General features: G+C 35.6%; 3 protein-coding genes and 1 long non-coding RNA gene across 4 annotated transcripts in view; 2 read left to right on the top strand and 2 right to left on the bottom strand.

Annotated features, from left to right (window-relative positions):
• Positions 1 to 5,254, bottom strand: part of iars1 (isoleucyl-tRNA synthetase 1) — a 48,569-nt gene extending 43,315 nt beyond the window's left edge. Inside the window, exons 1-7 of the mRNA XM_028003020.1 lie at positions 5,128 to 5,254; positions 3,414 to 3,537; positions 2,658 to 2,814; positions 2,449 to 2,568; positions 2,275 to 2,357; positions 1,267 to 1,384; positions 282 to 429 (exon numbers count right to left, since the gene is read on the bottom strand). Coding sequence (XP_027858821.1) covers positions 282 to 429; positions 1,267 to 1,384; positions 2,275 to 2,357; positions 2,449 to 2,568; positions 2,658 to 2,814; positions 3,414 to 3,532 — 745 coding nt within the window. The 5' untranslated portion in view covers positions 3,533 to 3,537; positions 5,128 to 5,254. The remainder of the gene's footprint in view (positions 1 to 281; positions 430 to 1,266; positions 1,385 to 2,274; positions 2,358 to 2,448; positions 2,569 to 2,657; positions 2,815 to 3,413; positions 3,538 to 5,127) is intronic.
• Positions 5,255 to 6,987: 1,733 nt separating this feature from the next.
• On the bottom strand, positions 6,988 to 8,988 carry rpl29 (ribosomal protein L29). The gene is made up of 4 exons (XM_028004102.1): positions 8,877 to 8,988; positions 8,414 to 8,466; positions 8,258 to 8,322; positions 6,988 to 7,157 (listed from the first exon to the last, which is right to left on the bottom strand). Exons 2-4 carry the CDS (start codon positions 8,448 to 8,450, stop codon positions 7,065 to 7,067), a joined length of 195 nt encoding a protein of 64 aa, XP_027859903.1. The 5' UTR covers positions 8,451 to 8,466; positions 8,877 to 8,988; the 3' UTR covers positions 6,988 to 7,064.
• LOC114136238 (uncharacterized) lies at positions 7,164 to 21,286 on the top strand. Its single transcript, XR_003593763.1, has 3 exons — positions 7,164 to 8,032; positions 14,878 to 14,882; positions 21,276 to 21,286. It is a non-coding gene; the product is annotated as an uncharacterized LOC114136238 (long non-coding RNA).
• Positions 21,287 to 22,107: 821 nt separating this feature from the next.
• On the top strand, positions 22,108 to 23,055 carry pacrg (PARK2 co-regulated). Its single transcript, XM_028001797.1, has one exon. The coding sequence runs from the start codon at positions 22,263 to 22,265 to the stop codon at positions 22,935 to 22,937; it is 675 nt and encodes a 224-aa protein (XP_027857598.1). The 5' UTR covers positions 22,108 to 22,262; the 3' UTR covers positions 22,938 to 23,055.
• Positions 23,056 to 24,842: the final 1,787 nt, after the last annotated feature.

Genomic DNA, 24,842 nt, shown 5'->3' with positions numbered 1-24,842 from the left:
CACTTTGGAATGTCCAAAAAAATCTCAAACAGTGAAGAATTTGTGAATATGCCTTAACTTATACTGTTCCCTTGTATATATACTCTGGCTGTATATTTAAGGTCGTTGTTCAAAAGAATAGGCAAACAATAGCAGACCAGCTAATTCAAGAAATCTACAACCTCAGTTTGTTTATTAGCAAAAAGGCATTAGTTCCTGCACTTATTACAATACTACAAAAGAAAATACAGATAAAAAATATGAAATTATGTAGCTCTTCATTCTTTAACACAATCTCTCACCTTTGACCTGGACATACAAGAACTCTGGGTTGACACAGAGCGCCAGGTTACTTGGCAGGGTCCAAGGTGTGGTTGTCCAAGCGATCAAAGAAACGTTTTCGCTCTCAACCAGAGGAAAACTCACAATCACAGAGGGATCCTGGACATCCTGCAGACAGAAACAGAAGAGGATGAGTAGGTTCTGTTCTTTATTCTCGTTTCCAGTTCGGGACCATGCATAATCTGTTACGCCAGACATATTTTTCATAAAATCTAGAGTATAATTTTATAATATTACGATAATGTAAGAATCTATCTAGAATAAACAGACACTTACTTAAAAATTATTCATTTATTTCATTTCAAGTTTATTCTGCAATTGAGAGTTTCTGCAGCTGCATCCTTCGCAAACATTTACTACAAACTAATAAATATGGACTTGAATGAATGAATGAATTTATTGTCATTATACCTTTGTACTGTGAGATTTTAGTCAAAGAGACCCAGCTCCAAAGACAGTGCAAACAGCGTAAGAAATACAATACAATATAAAAACAAAATAAACAAATATGGTGATATTTACAACATATGCGCAAACACAAATATAAAACACCACAAAATCAGTCCATATTTGAGATCAGGCTTGACCATCTTCTGCTTTGACAACGAAATTATAGAAAACCTCATAAATTCATGTGTAAATGCAGAAAAACTATAAAATGGGCTCGTGAGCTAAAGTCTATAAAATGGTGATACATTTCAAAGCATTTTTAATCTAGTTATTGTTTTCCCAAGCTAAACAGACTGCATCTTTAACCGAGATAAAGAATTATACAATTCTGCTTGCAAGACAACATTTGATTCAGAGCAAGACAGAAAATTAGTGCGTTTTTATTGTCCATGCAAATCTTTTCTATAGCCAAATAGACCACATCCCAAAACAAATATCCCTTTCAGAAAAAAAACACGTTGAAGGAACCTGAAAGAGTTTCTGACTTGAGCTAACCTTGTAGTTCTGATGAGACTCAAAGTTGGAGAGGGGTGTGTTGCAGGCAGTGGAGAAAGGCATGACTTTAACTCCCTGATACACCAGGCCCTTATCATAGAGCTGCTTAAACACCCACCTGAAGAAAAAAAAAACAAAATAAAAATGATTTCAAAAACATTTTTAAACATGAAATGACAAGCAAAAGTTGTAACATAACATATGCAGCATTTGGTTTTGTTATAGATTAAAATACATTTTCACACTTCATAATATACATCTATAAAATGCTTAGTTGATGCAAATATATTTGCTTTTATGTTTTATACCAGGTCAAATATAAAAGAATAAAATGTCTAATCCAGATAAAAAAACATAAAATACAAATTAGCCACATACTGTATATTATAACAGACTTTTACAACTTTTCCTTTGCTTATTTACTCACATGGTCAAATTTTTCAAGATATTCATATATATGTATTGCATGGAATATCCAAATAATTTTCAAGTAGAAAAATATATTCTATGTTTTGTGAGTTTAGACTTTGCTTGACAATAACATATTCACACATTTTTATGGAGTCTCGCTGATAATAATGTTGCATTATTATTAATGTAACATTGAACATTGCCATTACAACTGCATTATTTTCTAGCAGCATGCGGCTACAATTTGCAGATGACAGGATATTTAAATTAAAGTCAAGCTGGTAGAGACAATTAGTTTCCAATGTTTAAATGTAAGTGGAGTGAGCTCTGAGAGGAGAAATGTTTTCTAGCTTTTCACAGCACAGATCAGTGGGTTATAATGTGAATGTTAACAATGTTGCCTTTAAGATCAAGCTCAAATCAAGTAATACATGCTAATAAAGTCCTGAAATACAGTATATCTTTTTTTTTAAGTGGTAAAATACTTAAGAAGATAAAATAAGAAATTCAATATAACCATAATTGAAGATTTTATGTCCTTTTCATTAAATTCACACCATCTACAGAAATAAATGCAACAGTTTGAGATATCCATACCAGACTGACTCCATGAACCACGGGTAAAGAGTCTTGTAGTCATTCTTGAAGTCGATCCACCGGCCCATTCTTCTCACTGAGCTCTGGTGGAAAAAATGTAAATAAATTGCCATTTAACAGATATAAGCATATTGATTATAGACTGGACTAAATGTAAATATTTATTGCACACACCTCCCATTCATGAGAGTATCTCATGACAATACTTCGACACTGCTTGTTGTACTCAGCAATGCCCATCTTGGCCACATCTTCAGGTCCTTTGATCCCCAAAGTTTTATCAATTTCATACTCCTATAATGACAAATGACAGATAAGAACAAGTAAATCACATAGAATATTACTTTTCTAACATTCTGAGAAACTGGAGGGCAAAATCTCACCACAGGCAGACCGTGACAGTCCCAACCAAAGCGCCGGTCCACATGGAAGCCACTCTGGTGGGCAAAGCGGGTAACTATGTCCTTGATGGTGCCAGCCAGGATGTGACCGTAATGCGGCAGACCCGTGGCAAAGGGGGGGCCATCGTAAAAGGTGTACCTGGTATTAGTAATATCATGGATTTCACTTCGCAATAAAACAAAGAAATTAAAAAATGAGGTCCTACATAGTAATATGAAGAGTGCTGATAAGAAAAACTTAGTTGAACATGTTTTCAATGTTTTTTTCAAATTACAAAAAGCAACATTTTCACACAAATACTAATACATTTTTGAATTTTAATATACTTTATAACCATGGGTTTAAAAAAATTATGTTTTTATCAATGAGTCCCTATGGTTTCATCTGTATCATCTATGAGTCACGTAGTCTCCCTAAAACCTGGAATAATTTGTCACTGAGTAATTGCAACCATAACTAAGTTAAATTAAAATTTTACCTTTGTCACTGAAAGAACAATCTCTTTAATGTTGGGTCAATGTTTAACTTGCTTTCTCACGTTCAAAAGCACAAACCATCCTTTCATGCAATGGATTTTTATAGAGAAAGACTGATGTACAGTATGTTCAGACATATATAAAAACTGAAATATATAAAGAATATTTTAGCTTACTGTAAATCCTAAATCTGGAATCTTTGGACAAAATAAGTCAAATGATTCTGAATTAAATGACCCATGCCATCATAAGGAGTCCCACCTGGGTCGGTTCTTGGACTGTTTGAGGCATTCCTGGAAACAGTCCCTTTCTTGCCAAAACTGCATAATCTTCTCCTCCTCAGAGGGAAAACTGATGGATTCAGGAACTGGCTCCACCATGGTGTCTGTTCACACACAAACAGAAAAACAGTTCATTAATATATTAGAAATATATAGTGTTTACTTTTACTTTACAGCTAACTTCAGTTAATACAGCCACGTGTGTTTCAGGTCTTTCTCTTGACAAGCAAGGATCAGTAGAGTCTTTGGTGTAAAAATCACTCAAAACCATTTTCACAAATGTTCAAATGGCTCAGAGTTGGAGCCATTTGAAAATGTACCCGCCTTAGCAGCTGCTGCTAGGTAACTACTTTTGCATAGTAGCCGACTGTTGAAAATAGAACACTGAAATTTGCTACAAAAAATATAAAGACTTTAAACAAAAAGTAATTGTAAGTGAAATTGATATTCACAATTCATAGATAACTAATACATTTAGCAAAGAAATCACTCCAGTGGTGTTTGTACACCAATTGCTCATTTTCAGAGAAAATGGAAGAAGGAAGAATATTTATTTTTTTCAGTGACTGCGTTGTTTATTGTGGGATGAACTATTTTAATTGCAGTTTACTTTGAAAGCACCATCAGCCATTGCTGTCAACATTTGCAAGTAGCTCCTTCCAGCGGCGCTGTGTCACCATTATATTTTCATTGGAAATTCATCCAACCTTTGCCGTCTATTTTGTCATCAAGTTAGGTTTTTTTAGACAATAAGTCTTAGCACCGAAGACTTAAAAACTTCGGTACTGAAAGCCTAACTTATATCAAATAATAATTTGCCTCTTTTAATCTTGTATGCATGTTGTTGGTGGTGAACTGATAGAAATGGTAATGGAAATTCACTGGACAAAATGTCTTTTGTGTATGTTTGACACAAAGGAATTTATCATTCATCTGATGAGCTTGTTGTGTTGCCAATGAAAACAGAAGTCTCATGCTTAAACCATGGAGATAACAATGAAGCCACCTTTCTCAAACAAAATGCAAACTGGCGTTAAGTCCCACAATCATAAGTAAAAAACAACAAAACTCCACTGTGACAAAGAAGGAATGAGGAAGCGTGCTGACAAGGACAAATGAAGTTCTGTATCTCGTTGTAATCTGTTGATGACAATGACAAATGCATCTTATTTATCTTACTTTATCTCTTAGGTTGCTTCTTCATAAGTAAAAATGCCATGTTTTTATAATTTTCTTTATCTCTACCAATAAAATTGCTAGGTACCCTATGAAGAACTTTTGTGCAACGTTTAATGCCTGTATCACCTTCTGAGCAATTCGAGCCATATTTTACACCAATCGCCCAGACAAACTTTGATTTACACCGTTGATTCCCTTAGTTAATATCAAGATAAAAGGCTTTTAAATAGAACTCAAATTCGAAGTCCTAACAAGAAGATCAACATTTATGTCTATAAATAAATCACAAAACCACTTTCCAAGCAGGCTAGACTAGCTGGTTCACACGAATGACACATCCTTGTTGTCAGCTAGCAGGCTAATCTAGCAAGTAGACGCTCAGTTGCTCAGTTTGTTGTTAAAGAAACAGTACACTTTGTTAAATGTTAACAAAAGTATTCAGCATACTTAGTCATACTTAAAAGTATGACTAAATACAGCGTTCTTGAAAACTTTGCTCTATGAGAGGCACTCACATGCACTGCAACCGGCTGCCGAAACACGAGAAATGATGCAAGCTGGAGTCAGAGCATGGACGGAAGTGACGACACGAGATCCGATTTGCTGCTTCAAAATAAAAGGTCCGTTTATGTTTGTTGGCTTATCCATCAAACTAAATGCAATACAGCATAAAGAGCTGTGGAAAATATGTTCCTCAGTTAGGAAAGAAAAAACTGACATTGATAGTATACTGATAGAAATATTTCTAATAGGACTGTTAGAATAACACAGGATATTTAGTGAAATTTAAGTTATAATGTTGCTGACTATGTAAAGATGATCATTTCATCTTTTCTTTGGTTTTCAAATTCAAGTTTACCCAATGCTTTACAGAACTCCAGGTCTGCTGTACATAGATCCCAGTGTTTGTGAAACTGTAAGATCAAGTGAGCTTTCTCTATTGGGTAGCTCAATTATGTTTTAGAGAGATTGTGTGACAAACTCCATCATTCAGGGGAAGCTTTAAGTGAAGCTCCTCCACATCCAAGGGTGTCACAGTGAAGGTGGTTTGAGCATCTGATGAGGATCTTTTCTGAGACTGACACCACTGGGTCCTCTACATTGAACTGGAGTGTGTCACTGTGGGGGATAATTTGGTTTCACGTGAATCATTTGCGTCCTTGAACCAATATTTAAGCAGGAGAAATAATAGGTATTCTAAAGGTAAAATGGTAAGTGTCAAAAAATCATTGCTGAATTCACTGAATGTAGATTTTTTTTAGTACAAGAGAATTTAAGTCAATTTTATTATATAATCTTGACTAGAAAGACTATCTGCGACAGACTGGCGACCTGTCCAGGGTGTACCCCGCCTCTCGCCTGCAACGTAGCTGGAGATGGGCACCAGCAACCCTCCCGACCCCATTAGGGACAAAGGGAGAACAGAAAATGGATGGATGGATAGAAAGACTATAGCATAACAAGAACCTGCATTAAATGTACCGAGTTCAACCTAAAGATCATTCTGCAAGAATTGAGCTTTTATTTATATTTACTGTTGCAATCTGCTTAAAACCAGTATTGCAGAACATGATACAGAAAGTAATGTCTTCTTAGGTATAAGTCTAACTTTTACCATTAAAGATTTATCCTCTTTATATTAAAAGCTACCATATTTCAACTGCTTTCAATGTTTATTTGGGCATCTCCAGGTTGTACAACATATTCCATTACGGCTACATTATTGGATAAATGCCATGATGTCTTTATACTTTTTAATAAATTTATCTGAGAAGTGAACTGAGAAATTTACAGGTTCATTTACATAATTTAAGCAACTTTTTTCACAAGATCCTCAATTCTGACTTGCCTTTCATTAAGTGAAAATAGCTGCGACCATCATGAATTTAGTATAGAGGTTTCCAATTCAAACAGCTTTTTGTCAAACCTTCAATAAATTAAATCAGGACACATTTAAGTTTTCATAAAAAAACCCAAAAAATCTTATATGTACATTTAGAACAATTCAGCTGAGATGTGCGTTTTTAGGTCACTGAGGAACAATGCAATTTAACAGATGGTGTTTTTTTAATGTAATCCCAGTAGGAAGCCTTTTCCATGAAGAATGCTACAGGGTGCAAAGAGGTGTTTCAGTCAGTCTCAGTCTCCTTTTCTGTTGCAGCTCATAACCATTATTTACTAACTGGTTCAAAGAAAACAGTGCAGTGGACAAAAAAATTACCCATGTATGAACACTTCCAGAACAGAAAGATCATTTTGATTTATTCTAACTTCCAAACTTTTTCAAAATTTTGTGTGGAAGCAAAAAGCCACAATGCTGGTTTAAAATAAATCCTTTTCTGGACAATCAACACATACAAAGTATAAAACAAAACTGTTTTGTTAATAAAGCATTACTTTATTATGTTGGTGTATGTGGAACAATGACAGACATGGAAGTTAGGCAAACAGCTTATTTCTGAGCTACTGCTTTCCGTGCCGCCTTCAAGCCCTTCTTGTTATGCTTCTTGGCAAAGCGCATATTCCTCAGGAATTTGGGATCCACCTGCAAACAGGAAGGTTAGCAGAATGAGTGAGCTGTTGCACTAAACAGTCTAGCATAAACCATTAAAACATCCAAACACATTTTGCTCATCAAAGTAAATCCTGTAAAGCAGTTTAGATGAAAGTAAAAATATGGTGCAAAAGCTCTGAGCACAAGTACAGAATACTACGCCAGCTTCACCAGACATGCACAAAACAAACATGCAATACAAAAAGTTTATTAATCTAAAAAGATCTTTTGCGTTTTAACATCCTTACACCTTTGAAAACAGAGCTGTAAGTTTTTGAAACTCATTTTAATAAAGTACAGTTTTTCAAAGCTCCACTGGCAGCTGCAAGTAATCCATTTTAATGTCAACCAAATGAGAAAACATTTTTATCCAACATTTGTACAAATATCTAGTTAAAAGCATTTGGACCAGCATGATACTAGAAAATGTATTGCGATATTTATTTTTATTTCTTACAAAGTAAGCAATGTCATAAACAAGAAGTCAACTTTATCATTTAGAGGTTCTCGGTTAAAAAAATTTGAATAGTTGTAGGCATCAGATGAAATAGTAATAAACTCAACAAAAACAATCCTGTAAACAGCATTCTTTAATCTTTCAACATTTTAAAGATTTTAAATGAAAGAGACAGTCTATTATCACAACATGCTTGTTCAAGAGGGAATGCTGCATCAGTGCAATATGGTGGGTTTACTTATAAAATTGGAACCAATTTGAACCATTTCTCCTTCTAGACAATGCACTTCACTTGACCATGTCTCTCTCTGTGTCCTGGATAAAGCTGTTGGCTGAGATTTTCGCTGCAACTTTTTCATCCTGTAGCCGTTTAAACCAGCTCAGAGTTTATCTGTTACGTTTCTTCCAGGTGAAACTTGGAACAAGTTTTACATTTTTAACAAAACATATAATTGGACAGAGATGACACAGAGACAAATCTGAGGTCTTGGATATGTGGAAGCAACTTCCAAACCAAAGGGATAATGCACAAAGACTGACGGTACAATTATTTAGCTATTTAAGGTTTGTGTAAGAACACTGCATTTCTCAAAGCACCACTGTAACACAGAGCAGAGCTAGTGAACATACATACCCCCTTCAAGGACTCGTAGCGATTAGATCTGGGCTTCTTGATGCCATTTCTGTGCCATTTGCGAGCTGTTGAAATAAGAAAGTCATTCGTTTTAACGCCGCTCTTTGCATACAGCTAGTTAAATATACACGAGTAAATTCAGATGCAATCACTTACACTGGTTGTGAGTTGTGTGGTTCTTAGACTTTGCCATTTCAACGCTGGTAAATCTGTAGAACGGACAAGAGAAAAACAGAACCAGCGCATCATTAGCCACGAAAAGCGATGCTAGCGTCTGTTGCTATTAAACTTTCATTTAGCTTGTTAGCCACCCATAAAATTATTTTATTCTAAACAAAAAAACTGCATAAACAGACTGAACGAAGGAGGAAAATATAGTCAACTAAATCACGAACTATTTATTATGTAGGTAGCTGTCGAGAATAGCTACACAGAAGTTAGCACTATTCAGATGTTTTATTTGTCTCTTTTTAAGGGTCGAATCCTATCCATACTATGAAGGCTACATTGTTAACTAGAAGCTTTATCAATGTCCGCGGATGTTTGGTCAACAGGATATAAAACAAAAGCAGATGGATGAAGATTATAATAAGCTCAAAGGACCGGGATAAATAAATACCTGCCACACTAACAGACGACAACCGGAAGAGAAAGAAAGTTCGCTGCGGCAAAGAGAAGAAGCCTTGATTCAAGAGCGGAGGTGTGTGGGAAAGAGCGGCATGTTTTTGCACACTGCCACCTGTTGGTGGGTTGAAATATAACAAAGAGCTCACACAGGACCGCCTGGTGTCGCTCCAAACCACAATTAAAAAATAGAGCCACATGTTAAGTAAAGCGTGGCTCCGTTTGCCTGAAAGATCACAATGTTCTTTTCCTCTTTATTTGTTACTTAGATGTAATTAATGTGCGATTCGTGAGTAAAATCTGACTAAGCTATTTCTCTACATACCCCTTTCGTTTCATAATTAGAATAATAACTAAAAAATTCAATTGCTTTAAATTACAGTATTTGACATTAGCGTTGGTCCACTGATCAACATAGTCATTGTTTTTAACCATTTCTTTCAGATCACATCCGCATTTTTAATTAAAAATAAAGATAATTATTCAATATTATTAGCAGATTGTGCTTGTGCACTTTAATTTACTTAGAGATGAGATGTTGGCCTTCAGACCAAATATATTTATTGTAATTTAACTGTTTAGCCACAAGCAAACAGAGAACTCATTTTGATGTAAATAATTATATTTAATTTACCAAATATGAACTAGACATGTACAGTAGAGCGATAGTTAGCACTGTTGCCTTGTAGTAAAGAGCTATTGTGTTTGAATCCTGGCCTGAGGTCTTTCTGCATGTTCTCCCTAAGCATGCTGTGAAGCTAACATGACTACATATTGGCTTAATGAGTTTCCAAATTGTCCATGTGTAGCTGTTTGTTCTGTGTGTCTCTGTGTTGCCCTGTTATAAACCAGCCTCTCATCCAATGACTGCTGGAGACAGACACCAGTGAAGATAAGCAGGTATGGACAATCAATGGCTGGATAGACAAATAAAATTAAAAAAAACCCAGAATATAATTGCAATCATAGAGAGTGCACAATCTTCGCAGTAGTTCAACATTTAATATCTTGAGGCAGAAAGGTGTGTAGCTGGTTCTGCTTTTGATGTTGTGATGTCATTTGCATAATGGAAGCAGTTCAAAAGTTTATGGAGAGAATGTGAGGAATCTGCTTATGTTTCAGAGCCTGCTCCTGCAAGAACTGTGATGGAGATTCAGTAAATTGTAGAGACACTTCAGCGACCCTTTTCTTCCAGCTTCCTTCAACATCCTCTGCCCTGCTGCAGTTAACTGATGGCACTGAGATGCAGAAAGCCGACACCCTCCTAACGAAAGCTCTCCCATGTTCTGAGGATACTGGTAGGGAGTGATGTTTATTTCACTTCCTCAGAAAGCGCGGTCTCTGCGGGGCCCATTTCACACTCTCTTTCTTGTTTCTGATTCATGTGAGGTAATCAGCGATCTGCACAGGGGAACATAAAGCTAACCACTCCATCAACCGCACTGTTGCTGATGCTGAGAAGGGCGTGTCTGGTCATTGTTTCTAAACATTGGTGTTTTTCTCTCTTTGTTCTCTTTAAGGATCTGACAGTTGTCTGTGCATCACTAGTGTTCTGATAAGATGAGATCAAATTGGAACTTTGTGGGCTACAAACAAAATGCTTGTAAGTGGAAAAAAATAAGTATGCATCTCTCTGAACATCCCATTCATTCCTATGTTAATGTATTCTGGTGGCAGCATCAGACTGTGGTGATGCTTTCCTGAGTAGAGATGTGGAAGCTGACCTGAGTTGGAAGACGGATAGAGGGAAAACTTGAAACAAAAAACATGACTCACAGGATGACAAGCTGAAACACACAGTCAGCTAGAAATGGTTACACACATGGGCTTTCACCTTTATTTGGTTATCAAGAGATTATACAAAGTTGTTCATATTATATGCATTTTGCATAACTTACATAACTTCTCTGACTTTTGTTAAACATGTAAAACACAATAGAGAACAGAAAGAGAGAAATAATAATAATAATAATAATAAAAAAATATTTTTCTGGGGACACAGATTGTGTTTGCCTATTTATAACAGATTAAAAAGATATGTTTTACTCCCTTGAATGCTGATTTATTCTCCTATCTCCAGCAGTTGTTTCACAACTTTAAGGCTTTAACTATATTTTACCGCCGAGCCACTCAGTGTATAACAACTCTTCACTGGGAGCTTATAGATAATGACTTGAAGGCATTGTTTTTGACAGAAGCTTGAATGAAACAAGGTTGAGATTCTGTGGGACTTTGATTTCACAGATCTGCTGAGAATATCTTTAGCGACGGCACACAGCGAGGTGAGATGATGGACAGATTAGAAAGCAGCCTGACAGATCCACAGAGACTGCTGTGCTGTTGTTCCTCCTCTGTGTGATGAAGGGTGTGAATGGATGCAGAGCCATGTGAATGAGCTTACATCTTGTTCTCCCTTACAAACACACACACACCAAGGATCCACCAAGGGACTGTTCTATACTCACTTTTTCTTTCCTTTCCTTTTCTTTTCTCTTCTCTTCTTTTCTTTTCTTTCCTTTCCTCTCCTTTTCTTTCCCAGACTGGGTGAATCCCTGCTCAAGCAGAAGAAATCGTGCCGCAGGATCCTATATTTAGCCCCTGGTTTGATCAGAAGAGTCTCTCTGCTCCACTCTGCAGCTCTCAGCTCTGCTCAGTCAATTACAGATTTGGATACATGTGTTGTTTCTTGTTTTCTCCCTCATCTGACAGCGGCGGAGAGCGTGCTGGCTTCCACTTTCTCTGATATCTTTCACACATGGTGATTTTGGTTTTGTGGTGAGTTTTGAACAACAAGATGAACATGCTCGAGTGAGCTTTTTTTTTTTTCCTTCACTAGTTTATATCTGATCGTCCTGCAATCATTGGCCGAGATGGTTTCAGCTGCATCGCTGAAACTCTAAATTATCAAACCTCAAAGCATAACAGTACAATACTTTAAAAATACTTCCAACCACATTGCTTGGAATAGAGTTTGGCTAGTTTTCATTGTGCTCCTTTAAAAAGATTTATAGTAGTAACATTTTTTGTCTGAGTCTGCAGGTCTTTGCCCGTTCAGTATGTTGAGCTACACATTAGTCATTCACACAATGTCAGGTAAAAATGAAGCAAAATACACAATTAAGAAATGAAAACAAGTTACTTTTTGCTTGCTGGGAAGTAAACTGAATATAAAACAACAAACCCCACGATGCCAAGACAAGAGTCAGTAATTTATAAGGAATATCTATGGTAAGGCAAAGTGAAACACACTGCAAAGCCAAGTAAGAATAAATCTGAACGAGCAGACCAATCACAACATCATTCAAGGTGCCGCTTACAGTCATACCCACTGCCTCAAAACAGAAAAGAAAGTAAATAAAGACAATCTTTTGAAACATAAAAAAGATATGCCATCTGATTATATCTGACATTACAATGTTGGCAGAGATCCTGGTCTGAGTTTTAAAACTGCTGTGGTTCAAAAAGTTATGCAAAGATCTGGGAGCAAAATACACCAACTGTGATACTAATCATGTCATTTTCAATTAGCAGATCTGAAAAAGGTGAACAACCTCTTATAAAATCAATGTCGTGAATCAGTGCCTTGCAGCTGTATTTACATTTTTGTGAAAGTTAAAACATGTTTTATTGCAATTTTAAGCAATAGACTGGCACAAAATAGTGAATAATTATATGACTTTTTAAAAATGTGTTTTTATTCAGCTCACCTTTGTCTATCTTTTGTAGAGTCAAGTTTTTTTTTCCAAGTCTCTACAAAGCTTTGCACATCTTGATGCTGGAACTTTTGGCTATTCTTTTTTGGACAATAGCTCAAGCTGAGTAATACTGGACTGAGAGCCTCTGTGAACATCAAGTCTTACCACAAACACTCAATTACATTTGAGTCTAAACTTTTGGTTGGGCCATCTTAACACACAAATATGCTTTGAACTTGTGGTTCTGGCGGTACGCTTTAGTTATCTTGATAGTTTTTTGCTTGAAAAGATTGTCTTCCAGGGTTACCCTGCATCATCCCCGACCAACTGTCCTGTTCATGCTCAAGACAAAGCACCCCGTCATATCCAGATATGGAGGACTAGTTTTCCATCACTCACGGTACTTTGCATATAGGCCAGAAAGAATGATTTTGGTTCGTCTTCCAAATGTTTGCTTAGTCCGCTACAAAGTTTGTAGCAAACAGCGACTTTAAACAATGTTTTTCTTCTTGCCACTCATCCAGACAGGTCAGATTTATGGGATGCATCGCTAATATTTGTCCTTTTTAACATGTATTCCAGATAACCTGTTAATCTCTGCAGTTGACTGCGGCATGACAAAATATGTAAAAGTTCAGGTGATAAAGTTACACAACCTTCATTTGACATATTTAGAATCTAGAAATATTTATCTGAATACATTTTATGACTGTCATTTCTGCTTTTTGCCTGGGATTGCTTTGCAGTGTACAGCTGTTGCCAACAATGCTGAGTTTGCAGTCTTTCCTGCACAGTATTAGCCCTTTGAATCAGGCTTTCCACCATCTGGAAGGAAGTACATGTGCATCTGCTTTTATAGAACAGCCAAGGGGAACATCCTCTCACTGAAGAGACTTGTCACGGGCCAAGGACTCCCATTGCAGACTGGAAAAGCAAGCCAAGAAGCTGTGAGATGTGTGCTTCCAACACACATTTTTATGGAAAAAATAACACATAAAAGAGATACAATTGTTGTATTTGACGATCCTAATATGTACTTGTCTTCCTCATACGTGTAAATTAATCTATGTATATCTGTGCATTTTTCTGTTTTGTACAAGTGCACCCCAACATGCACACACATGCACACACACACAGAAAAAACACTAAACATTACAGGATGTGAAAGTCTCATCTGTTGACTGGAATTATATCACATATTAAATCTCATCTGAATCTTTAGATGAGAAGGAAAAAAATCTCCAAACTTGCACGTCTAAAAGTATTGATTGTTTTTAATATGAATTACTGATTTTAGTGCCAGAGGGATAAAAAGGACTAATTATCTTTCCTTCAGAAATCAGTTTATTATGAAAAATATTCCAATTCTTCAACATATGCATCTTTGCATATCTAATAATAGAGTGCATATCATTCACCATGACCTACTTATAGTAATTATACCATGAAGATGTATAGTATAGAGACAATATCTTCTGAGGGGTTTTAATTCCCACCAACAATAAGCTGTGGTATTTAATTGCTTCCCTGTGAGACATTTAAACTGAACACATGCAGCTTCCCCCGCTGCTGAACTCGTTTCATCTCTGTAATATCCAATTTCATCTTTATTGTGACTCTTTGTCATTCTGTTCTTTTATTTCTTCTCCATAATTATTTGAGAGCATCACTTAAAAGTTACTTGCAGTTGCTGTTATGTTGAAATCGTTAGCAATATTTTGTAGATTTTCTGGCGTTTATATATCTGGTGTGTTGGTAACTTTGAACTTGCTCATGCTAAATTTTCCCCTAATCAGGACCGACTTCAGGGTTATAGCTTTATGTTCTCACTAACAACCTTCCTCTTTTTTCTCCACATGTACTCTGGACGTGTCTCCAAAAATTAAAGTTTTGTTCCTGAGTGAAGTCAAAATCTTGCTAATTCTTTATTTTGTTGAGGTAACAGCTTATTCCTCACTAAGTGGCAACTAACAGAGACCTCGTTCTACTGAAGTTAACATCTTTTACTCTTGCGTAGGAGTTCATACACACAGTTTGCACAAAAACACGTTCATCTCACAGAACACGTCTCCTTGTAAAATAAAGAAATGTTTATTGGGGCTTTCCAAAACATAGTAATCTGAGTTTGTGTTACGCAGAGTAAAGAGCTGCTGCCTGAAGTTGTATACCAACAAACTATTTATTCTGCAGCTTTCTGATCAAATGACAGATAATTGTAAGTCAAATGTGTTTATCTCATAGATATCATATTCTGAAGATGTTTGATGAAGATGTTCTGAAGATGTTCATCTGAAGATGAAGATGAAGTAAAAAAAAATCATGAAATAAAATGAATTTAAATGGATCTCAGCAGCAGAAAATATCAGCATCAGAAAAACAGTGACATCACTTTTCATAAATCTGAATGACATGTTTTTGTTTATTTAAAATTTGCATTTTGTCATAAAAACAAAATACAGAAATAAAATAACTTATAAATTAATTTACTCAACAAAAAACTGTAAGATTACAGAGTCAGCTCCACTTCTCTTGTCATCCAAATTTATAGTCAGATTAAATCCTGTTTTTATTTATAGTGAATAATGTCTTAGTATATGTGGTTATGGATAGAAAGAAAATGAGGAAATAGAGCTCAGTTTTAGGAATCTGAGTAAATTGTGAAAGATGAAGTTCTCTGTTAAGCAGTCAGGGAAAAACTTTCATTGTTCCAGCTAATCTCTCCTTATCCTTTTATGTACTTCTCGTTCATTCTTTTTTCATCCATTGCTTCTTTAAAAAAAATGTAGATTTTAATTTTTGTCTCTTCCGGTCTCTGTTTCTCAGTTTCACCTCTGACCTCCTGTCTCCCTTTTGCAATGATTCACACCCACTTTCATTTCCTTTTCATCTGCAAGAGGAAGTCTCGTCTTTGAGCTGCACAAAGTGAATCCCCCAGGGAGTTACTTCCCATCAGTACATGAAAGATCCGGCTCATAATGTCTCTGGAAGCTGAAGGAACCAAAGGCAGAATGGTTTGGATCTCAGAAGAGGTGTGATGAATTGTTATGTGCAAATAAGCAACCTGTGATAAATATTTTTGGTTTAGATTAGAAGTGATCTTCTAGGAGCATATCTGAAGGAAAGAAAAAAGGCTTATTCAGCTTGAAGTAATGTGTTTAAACTCAGTCGTCCACAGCTATGAACAGGTTAGTACTTTATGTCTAAACCTGGCTGGTACTGCCAATTAGAGTCAGTCATGCTTGTTCTCTCCAACTTCTTTTACCCTCTTTTTCCAGCTCTCTTCTTGATTAACAAACCTTCACCCACTGTGAGCCGTCAGCCTTCAGCTGCAGTTAATCTCTTACCTTTTCCATAAATACCTGAATGCTGCAGCCATTTAATATCACACAGTAAAACTGTTAAAGACGGTCACTTACTGTAAGCTTTTGCTTTAATTCTCCTTTTGCTTTGGAAGGTGTTTGTAGTTCTCTTCTTTTCGGACCTAAACCCATTAATGTTGCTACAGCTGGCCTTTAAACCACATGTACAGCTTCAATTCAAATTCAAGCAACTTCATCATGAAAGCCAAAACCTGCAAAAACCCAAAGATCATGCACTCAGAAATCTCTGACCTTCTTGCTGTAAGGCAACAGTGCTAACAACTATCTCACTGTGCAGCCCACCCTGCTAATCTGGATGTGGAAATGCTTCCCCATTGCCCCATCTTGCCTCCATAGAGTCTAATAAGAGGTGGAGAAATGGGGGCCATTTGTCTAGTTTTGAGTACAAATATCTTAGTACTTGAAATAAGACAAAACTAACTTACATGTAGCTTTTCAGCAAGGTACAAGGGCTTATTTTAAGTAAATAATTCCTTAATATTCATGAAAAAGTGCTAGTTCCATTGATAGATTATTTCACTTATGAAATTGAAAACATGTCTTGTTTTAAGTGAAATAATCTCCCAGTGGAACTAATAATTTTTAAATTCAATATTGAGGAATTATTTACTTAAAACATGCTGAACAGGTACTTACAAATGAGATTTTTCTTATTTCATATGCATTAAGATTTTTGTACTGGAAACTAAACCAGAAAAAAATAAAAACATAAAATAAAAACTCAACATCCTTAGGATTTTGCTTAATCTTATCATCTTCAGGCTCATGAACCATTGGTGTCTGAACAGTTACTGAACAGTAATCCGACAACCTACATTTATTTATTTAATTTTTATTTGATTAAAAATAAGCTACACTAAGAACACTAGTCAGTAGTCAGTCTGACTTTTGAAGAAAGTATATATATATATGAAACTGAATGAATTTTAAAATAAATATATTTTACTAAGGACCATAATCCAGATGGAGACACTGACTGCAGGTTATAGATTTGAGCTCAGTGGGCCACCAGAACATCTCAGTCTACAATTAACTCAATCAGTAAAGTTCCTGCTGGTTAATTGAATTGATATTGCAGAAAATCCAGTCACATGGTTAGAATAGAGAGAAAGTTCTTCCTTTTCAAATGTTGGGCAGGAAATGTTGCTTCCTGCCCAGCATTGTATTTATCCTATTAGGGGACAGAAAATATTAGAGTAATAAATTAGATGTTTGCAACACAGAGAGATACAGCTCAAATTAACCTAACACCCATTGAGGTCAGAGTACCCGGAGAGAATCCACACATTCATGGAGAAAACATGTAAACTTGATGCATTTAAACTTCAGGCCAGGATTCAAACCCAAGACCTTCCTACTGCAAGGCAACAGTGCTACCAACTGCACCACTATGCAGTCCACGTTGGAATCTCTATAGCGTATTTTCTCAAAAGTCAGAACATTAGTGCCTTCAGAAAAAAAAGTTCTCCTTTTATTTCAATCTATGTTCTGATATTAAGATATCCTCTTATAACATTCATCCAGAACCTTTTCATTCTTAAGGCATGTGTGAGTTGTTTTCTGATATGTGTGGTTATATAAATGTCTTCATGATGTATCTAGAACAGATGTTCTAGATACATCTAGAACATCTGAGATGTTGCCAGTTCGATTTCTGACCTCGTGACCTTTGCTGCATCTCTCTCTGCCTATTTCCTGTCAATAAAGATCAATAATGCCAAAAACATCTTTAAAAATAATCACAATATTTTAACCTAAATTTTCTGAATTAATAGAAATGAGGACATAATCATATGAATTATATTCCCTCCTGAAAACAGAATGACTCTGATATGTAAAAAACAAAAAAAAAAAAAACAGTCAAATGTGGATTTAACTTTAGATTTGAAAGAAATAGATTGTATTTTTTTAAATGGCACATCTGTTTAAAGTAGCAGTAGTGTTTTTTCTCTAATTACTCAAGACATCTTGCTCAATAAAAGGTGATGCAGTTTTGCGTAATTGTTCCCCCTCCACAGATATGACTCAGGTCTTCCGCTCTGCTTAAAAGAAAAGTGAGCTTCATCATTTTGGCATATTTGCAGTAAACTTCTGTTTTGCTTCAGAGAAATATTCCAGTTTTGTTCTTACTAGTCATTCTAATTTGTTTATCCCAAATTAGCAGCGATGCCGAGCATTTACTTTAAAGCCATCTCTGTGTATGTGTGTCTTTTAACTCTCTCTGTAGTGGCTTCAGGAATAAAAACAGATGTCTTTGAATATTAATAAAAACATGAAGCAGAATTTGAATAACAGGAGCACTTTCTGTCCGTCTGTCCTGTTCTCTGACTTTGATCCAACATACTTGACTTTGTGCAGCCATTTACTTCTGGTTCACATAAAAAACATCAACACTGTGCAGTAAACAGTGAGTCACGACATCATACTGATTTGTTTGTCCGTCAGAGCAGAAGATGTTCCATATAATATCAACGCACCGTGAGAAACCGTATTACAGCAGACAAGATGTAACCAGGGAAAAATGACAATAACATCCAAAAATAAATGCAGTTTTGGTCAAACATTAAGCAACAATGGATGTTTTCTTCTTTGTTTTGGTATCCTGGCTGTGCTCATTTACTTGCAAAATAACATTGCAACTTGATTTGCTTGTTTCAAATGCACATATTGATTAAGATGCAGAGCCTCTAATCGAAGAATCACGACACACAAATCTGGCACTAGCAGCAAGCTCCAGGGATTTCTGTTCATCGTTGTTTTTAAAGGAGAGTCTCCTCCAACTGCATTTTTCTGACAATAAAAACAGACAGTGGGTCATTATTGGAAACTCAATGGTTACAACAGCTTTTTATTTTTGGATTTATCAGGATTCTCTGCTCACTATCAGCACTTTTTTCCTTCTGTTGTCACTTTCATCCAGGTGCACAGGAGGGGAAAAAGATTCAAACTCATCTGGAAAGGAGAATTTTGTTCAGTTTTTCTAAGCAATGCTCTGCTTTATGAAAGATGTATACATTTTTATTAAACTGATGGCTCTAGCATCAATCCCATATGAGGAGGATATAGTTCTCGTCACACCCAGTTCAATTTCTGACCCTGTAACCTTTGCTGCATCTCTCTCTGCCTATTTCCTGTCAATATAGATCAATAGTGCCAAAAATATCTTTAAAAATAATTACAAATTGATGTTTTATTACATTTTGCACACAAGTAAATGAAAATGTCTTAGTGACATTCATTTCAACACATGTCAGATGTCAAATCCTTGTTTTCTTCATACTAAAATAAATTTGGACAGTTTTGTGTGTCCAAACAGTGAGATGAATCAAAACAAAAGTCCTTGCTGTAAAGTGATAAAGCATTTCTCTCAAACTAGATTCAGTGAAAAAAATAATGTCTCTACAATTTTTTATAGTTTGTCCTCTTTGAGGAGTGAGCAGATGACTGTCTGCTAGATGACTGTCAACAATTTGTAATTTTATTATTTTTCTGAAATATTAAGCTTATCTAACAAACATGAATTTTGTGGTTTCATCACCTATAAAAGACAATCATTAATTTTAAAGGAAAACACTGCAAGTGCATTAGTGTGTGTTTAATTAATCTTTTGTGAAACTAATGTTAACTTTTCAATTATACCCAAATTTATAAAGTTTTATATTGTAGTGGATATGATGGTAAGAATGTTAAGCTACAACTTTTTGTCCAGTGGGGTTCTTCAAATGCTTTTTAATTAAATGTGCTTATCTTACAAGTAGCAGGTGTGTCGATTTAATATTGTAATGTGGTTAAACTGTATAATACTTATTAGTTTGGAAAAACTTTTCATTTTACGGTGATTAATTAGCTTAGTTTTTTAGTTTGGCATCTATTTTTTCATCTTGATACCACTGAATGGGGACTAAGGTTGAAGGTTTGTCAACAATAAGCCATTTCAATTGTTTTTCAATGTAGATACAAAAAAAAAATTCTTTCAACTAAGAACAAAAAGTTTTTAATGTATATTCCTCCGTATTACAGATGACACAGATGAGGTTTAGATGATCCTTCTTTAAATAATGCAACATAAAAAGAGGGACGAGCAAACTATACCGATCATATTCTGATGACTCACTGGTATCACCGCCACACTCGTCTTTATTCACACGCTGCGCTTGCATTTTCTGCACACATGTTTTTTTTTTCCACAACACACCTACACACAGAAACACACACTCTGAAGCTGGGCTACGGGTGTTTCTGCACACAGTGTTGGTGGGTAGCCTCTTAACAGTCGGTCTCATTCTGACATGTTTTCTGTCTCAGTGAGTACAGGCAGGACAGCAAAAGCAGATAGGAGTCACTCACTTCTGCTCTTCCTGACAGCAATGATGATCACTGGGAATCTGCATTATATATTGTAGTGTGTTTTTTTGGTTTTTTTTAGGTGGATCTTATGATTTTTCTTGCCTGTAAGCAAAACAAGATAACAGATGGCTGGGAAAGCTCAAACTGAAATTAGAATCTCACTCACATTTTAATCAAAGGGATGTTTCTGTGATTATTTAGGGATATAAAATGTGTTAATTATCTTAAATTCAAAATTTCACACATTTAAATATAAATCTTCACTGGTTAGACCAGTGGTTCCCAACATTTTCAGCTTTTAAATCACAAAAATACAATTACACAAAAATTTTCAGCATCCAAGATTTCCTATTAAGTAGTTTCTATTTGTCAGAATTGTTTTTTTTTGTCTCAGTATCCTCTAATTCATTCTAATGGATTGTTTTCTTACATTTAATTTTGAAGAGGATCTCAATACCTCATTAATATTAATCAAAAACACACAAAAAAAGTGAATTCAACACTTTCTCTGACCTACCTCAGTTAACCAATATAAGAGCATAATAAGCAGAGGGTCATATCTGGTCTGAATTATTTTACACTTATTATAGACTTTTGATGCAAAACAGCACACAATCTAATTAGATACCACAATCTAATTAGATTGTGTGCTGAGGCCTGAATGATGGTGGGATTAAATCTGATTCTGTTTATGATTCCTGATATGGAGTCACTTCATGCATATTTTACTTCTCTTTTCTGTCAGATTAACATTTATTAAAGTTCTCTAATGCCAAAACAATTAAAAAAAAGAATGGAGGTAGAATGGGAGTTCTCATCAAGCTCATTTCAAGTATCAAAGCTTTTCCCTGGTTGTAAAGGTGATAAAAAAGGGAAAAAGCTGAAATGAATCTGAATCCCATTGGTGGTGGTTGAGTTTATGAACAACTTGATGCACTTTACAAGAACTGTGAAAGCAATTATACTCAGCAGGCCTCAGAAGTTTGTTATGTTAGAAAAGTGTTCTGGTTAAGTTAAGACAATAATGAAAAACATATGGCTTATTTTTGGACGATTTCTCACATTTTTGGTTGGGGAGTTGGAGATTTGCTCCTCCAAATGATGCAAACGAGGCTTGAAAAGGTTTTGGAGTGAAAAATGCAAAGAGTGCAAGAAAATGTCTCATGCAGCTGGTAGGACAGTTTTCAAATCTGATCTAAAGGTGTGCTGGATTTACCTGATTTACCTGCAAACAGCTGCTAATATGGATTATTATAACCAGGACTCCATACATCAGCTACTTTGCTCATTAACCTATAAAGGGGAATTTTTTAACTGTAAAATGAGACAATTTTTTATACACGTGTTGATGTAATCAATGTTTCAATGCAGAGAAACTTTATGTACAGTATTTTAGTTCATATATAATTTAATAATAATGACCTGCTGTAGATTATCCCCAGGAGTGCATGGCTCAGTTTTAATTACTTAATTCATCTTCAGTTAACTTAAGTTTGATACAATTATTCATAAAACCATATGAATGTTTATTTTATTTTTTGCTTTATTTATTCAATATAAGATTAATTTTAAGGTTTCTTCTGTTTCTGTGTTTTTTTTTTTAATATAGTTTAATAAAATTAAATGAAACGTTGCTTCTAAGTTTGCCCCTCTTTCACAGGGGCAACTTTCAAGTTGCATTGAAACAGTCAGCAGCATAATGAAAAGCTGATTAATCGTTTTAGGAACTATATTTTTGGCGGAGTGATACCCAGAGACGAGGGAATTTCCCCGTCTCCTTTTCAGTGTACAGTGTTACTATAGTGACCAGATGCCAGTTCTATTTGAAATAAAGCTCCTTGGCAACCATGGAAAAACAAACGACTCTTAAGTTTTGCGGGCACTACGTTTTTATCGGAACAACGTCACCTTTTTTCAACAGTTTTATCTTTTCAGCCCAGCTGAGGAAGGAGCTGTGACATGTCAAAAACCAAGAATGAATTGAAAGCTGACGGTTTCACCGTTAAGGCCTTCATGAAGAACTCCGTGGTTGGAGCACCTCCACCTACAGGGGTGTTTCAGAAGCGTCCGCCCAAACCCACCACCTTCCGGGTTTACTACGAGCGCAGGGAGCTCCCGATCTCCGTGGACCATAACAACAAAGGCAATGCCATAGCATGGAAGGTGGACATCGAGAAACTGGACTACCAATACTACCTGCCGCTGCTCTTTCACGGACTTTGTGAGACTGTGTACCCATACCAGTTCCTCGCCCGAGAGGGGATCCGAGACATGCTGAACCGGGGAGGCCCCAGGATCCTCCCGGTTCTGCCCAAGCTCATCATCCCCATCAGGAACGCCATGAACACCAAAAACCATGACGTGATGTGCACCACCTTGAGAGTCATACAGCATCTGGTGATGTCCGCAGAGGGGATCGGTGTAGCTCTGGTGCCGTACTTAAAACAGATTTTACCCGTTTTCAACCTCTTCAAGAACAACAAGAGAAACCTCGGAGATGCCATCGAGAGCCGGAGGGAAAAAGAGAGCATCGGTGATCTGATTGAGGAGACCCTGCAGATACTGGAACATTACGGTGGCAAGGATGCCTATAAGCAGATTAAATCAATGGTACCCACGTATAGTCCCGTGTAAAGACTTGCCAGAGTGAGAGCTCTTGGACAGTTGACTGTATTTCATTTATTTTGTTCCTTAAGAAGTTTGTTCCAAAGCTCTTGTTTTAAATATACCAGCTTGTCTGAAAAGTACATCATGTTAGTGTTGTATCCATTTATTCATTTAATTTACTCATATCTGTAAGGAAATTATTGGTATAGTGAGCTTGCTTTACATAGTTTTACAATTTTTAGATAATTTTAAGTCTGAATCCCATATAGTTGGGTTATCCATACCAGAGGCGGATTCAAGAGAATGTGAGCACGTGGGCTCCAGCTAGTTTTGGTACCCATATCTGCACCATCTCCTCAAAAATATTTTTTTATTTGCTGTTGAAGGATGCAGTTTCCTGAATCTATATAAAATAAATATATCCAGAATAACTTTCATTCATTTTTAGATTTGTTGCTAAAATTTTGTTATGACAAAGCCGTGTTTAAATCACCTGAAGAAGAGTAGCATTTGCTCTTATTGCGAAGAAACCAGCAATTGCCAGGATTTTTGTTCTGAGGTGGAATGTTTTGTATGTTTGTGTGTAATAATAATAATAATAATAATGATAATAATAATAATAGTAATAAATAACTTGATGAAATTTTATAATGAAATAATTGTATTATGCAAACAAAAAATAAATATAAACAATAAATAAATACATTTTTCCCCATCATCACAATCTAGCAGTTACATGTGGAGTGGATTTTTTCTCTACATCAATCAAACAGCCTTATATTTATTGTTTTCGATATATTTATGATCACCTGATCTAATACATGAACACATGATTAATCACCTTGCACAAGATCTGAATTCTTGTGCAAGAATTCAGATCTTGTGATCTGAATCACAAGATTCAGATCATGTGAATCTTGATCTGAATCTTGAATCATTCCAAGGGAATGTTTTAAATATTTTAAATTAAATATTTAAAACAATTTTACAGAAAAATGATGTATACTTTTCTTCTTGCATAAGTTAAGTCTGCTCTCAGTACAGCCCATCAATGCTTCAACTATTATGTAAATGATATTTTCATATTTTCAGACATTTAGATGTAAGAATTAAATGAAGATATGATGTCTTAGTGTATTTCTTAGACATTATATATTTGTTTATCTGTGCAGCATAGTGAGAAATGATTGATTATATAATGCTATAAATAATGTGTGAAAAGGTACAAGAATCCAGAGAGAATAAAACGCTCTTGATGCTCTCATGCTGTTGAACCTTCTGCTCCACACTTTGGAAATCTTAATTAAAACCAGACTATTAGCATAATTGTGTCCTAAAATTATATCAGTGGAAATGTTGTTTTGTTTATTTAGAAACAAAAAGTTGTGTTTTCTGAGACAACCCAAAACAATTATGTATTCTTGTTTATAAACAGCAGCTTAAATAGATAAAATGAATACATATCTTAAATGAAGAAAATATGGATTTTAAACATGCAATTGCATTAAAGTGTCCCCACTACTGCAGCTTTAAGTGTTCATTTTAAAAATCAGAATGAAGGCATCTTTACATTGGTCCTGACTGAGTGATTTTGACCTTCAGCATAATTTCTGAGGATCTGTGACGAGAAACAACCCTTTCTCTATCAAGGACAGGCGCTGAGTCATGCTTATTGATGGGGCTGTTTAGCTCCAGATTGAATGTGATTATTCAACTTCTTTTCTTTGGAGACAAACCCACTCTCCGTTCTGTATTAGAGGTTTGTTCTTTATGTATCATTTTCAGACCCAGATACAGAATCATTATCTAATTAGTTTCTTCAGGCTACCACAAATAATTACTTTGGCTTCAGGGGTGAAGATAAATGTTGCTTCACACAGGGGTTTTCATTACCAAGTTCAGCAAAACATTGTGGGTGCAGTAATTCAGTAA

Source organism: Xiphophorus couchianus, chromosome 20, assembly GCF_001444195.1.
Source record: "Xiphophorus couchianus chromosome 20, X_couchianus-1.0, whole genome shotgun sequence".
Taxonomy (NCBI): Eukaryota; Metazoa; Chordata; class Actinopteri; order Cyprinodontiformes; family Poeciliidae; genus Xiphophorus; species Xiphophorus couchianus.
This window is presented reverse-complemented; position numbering and strand designations above follow the sequence as displayed.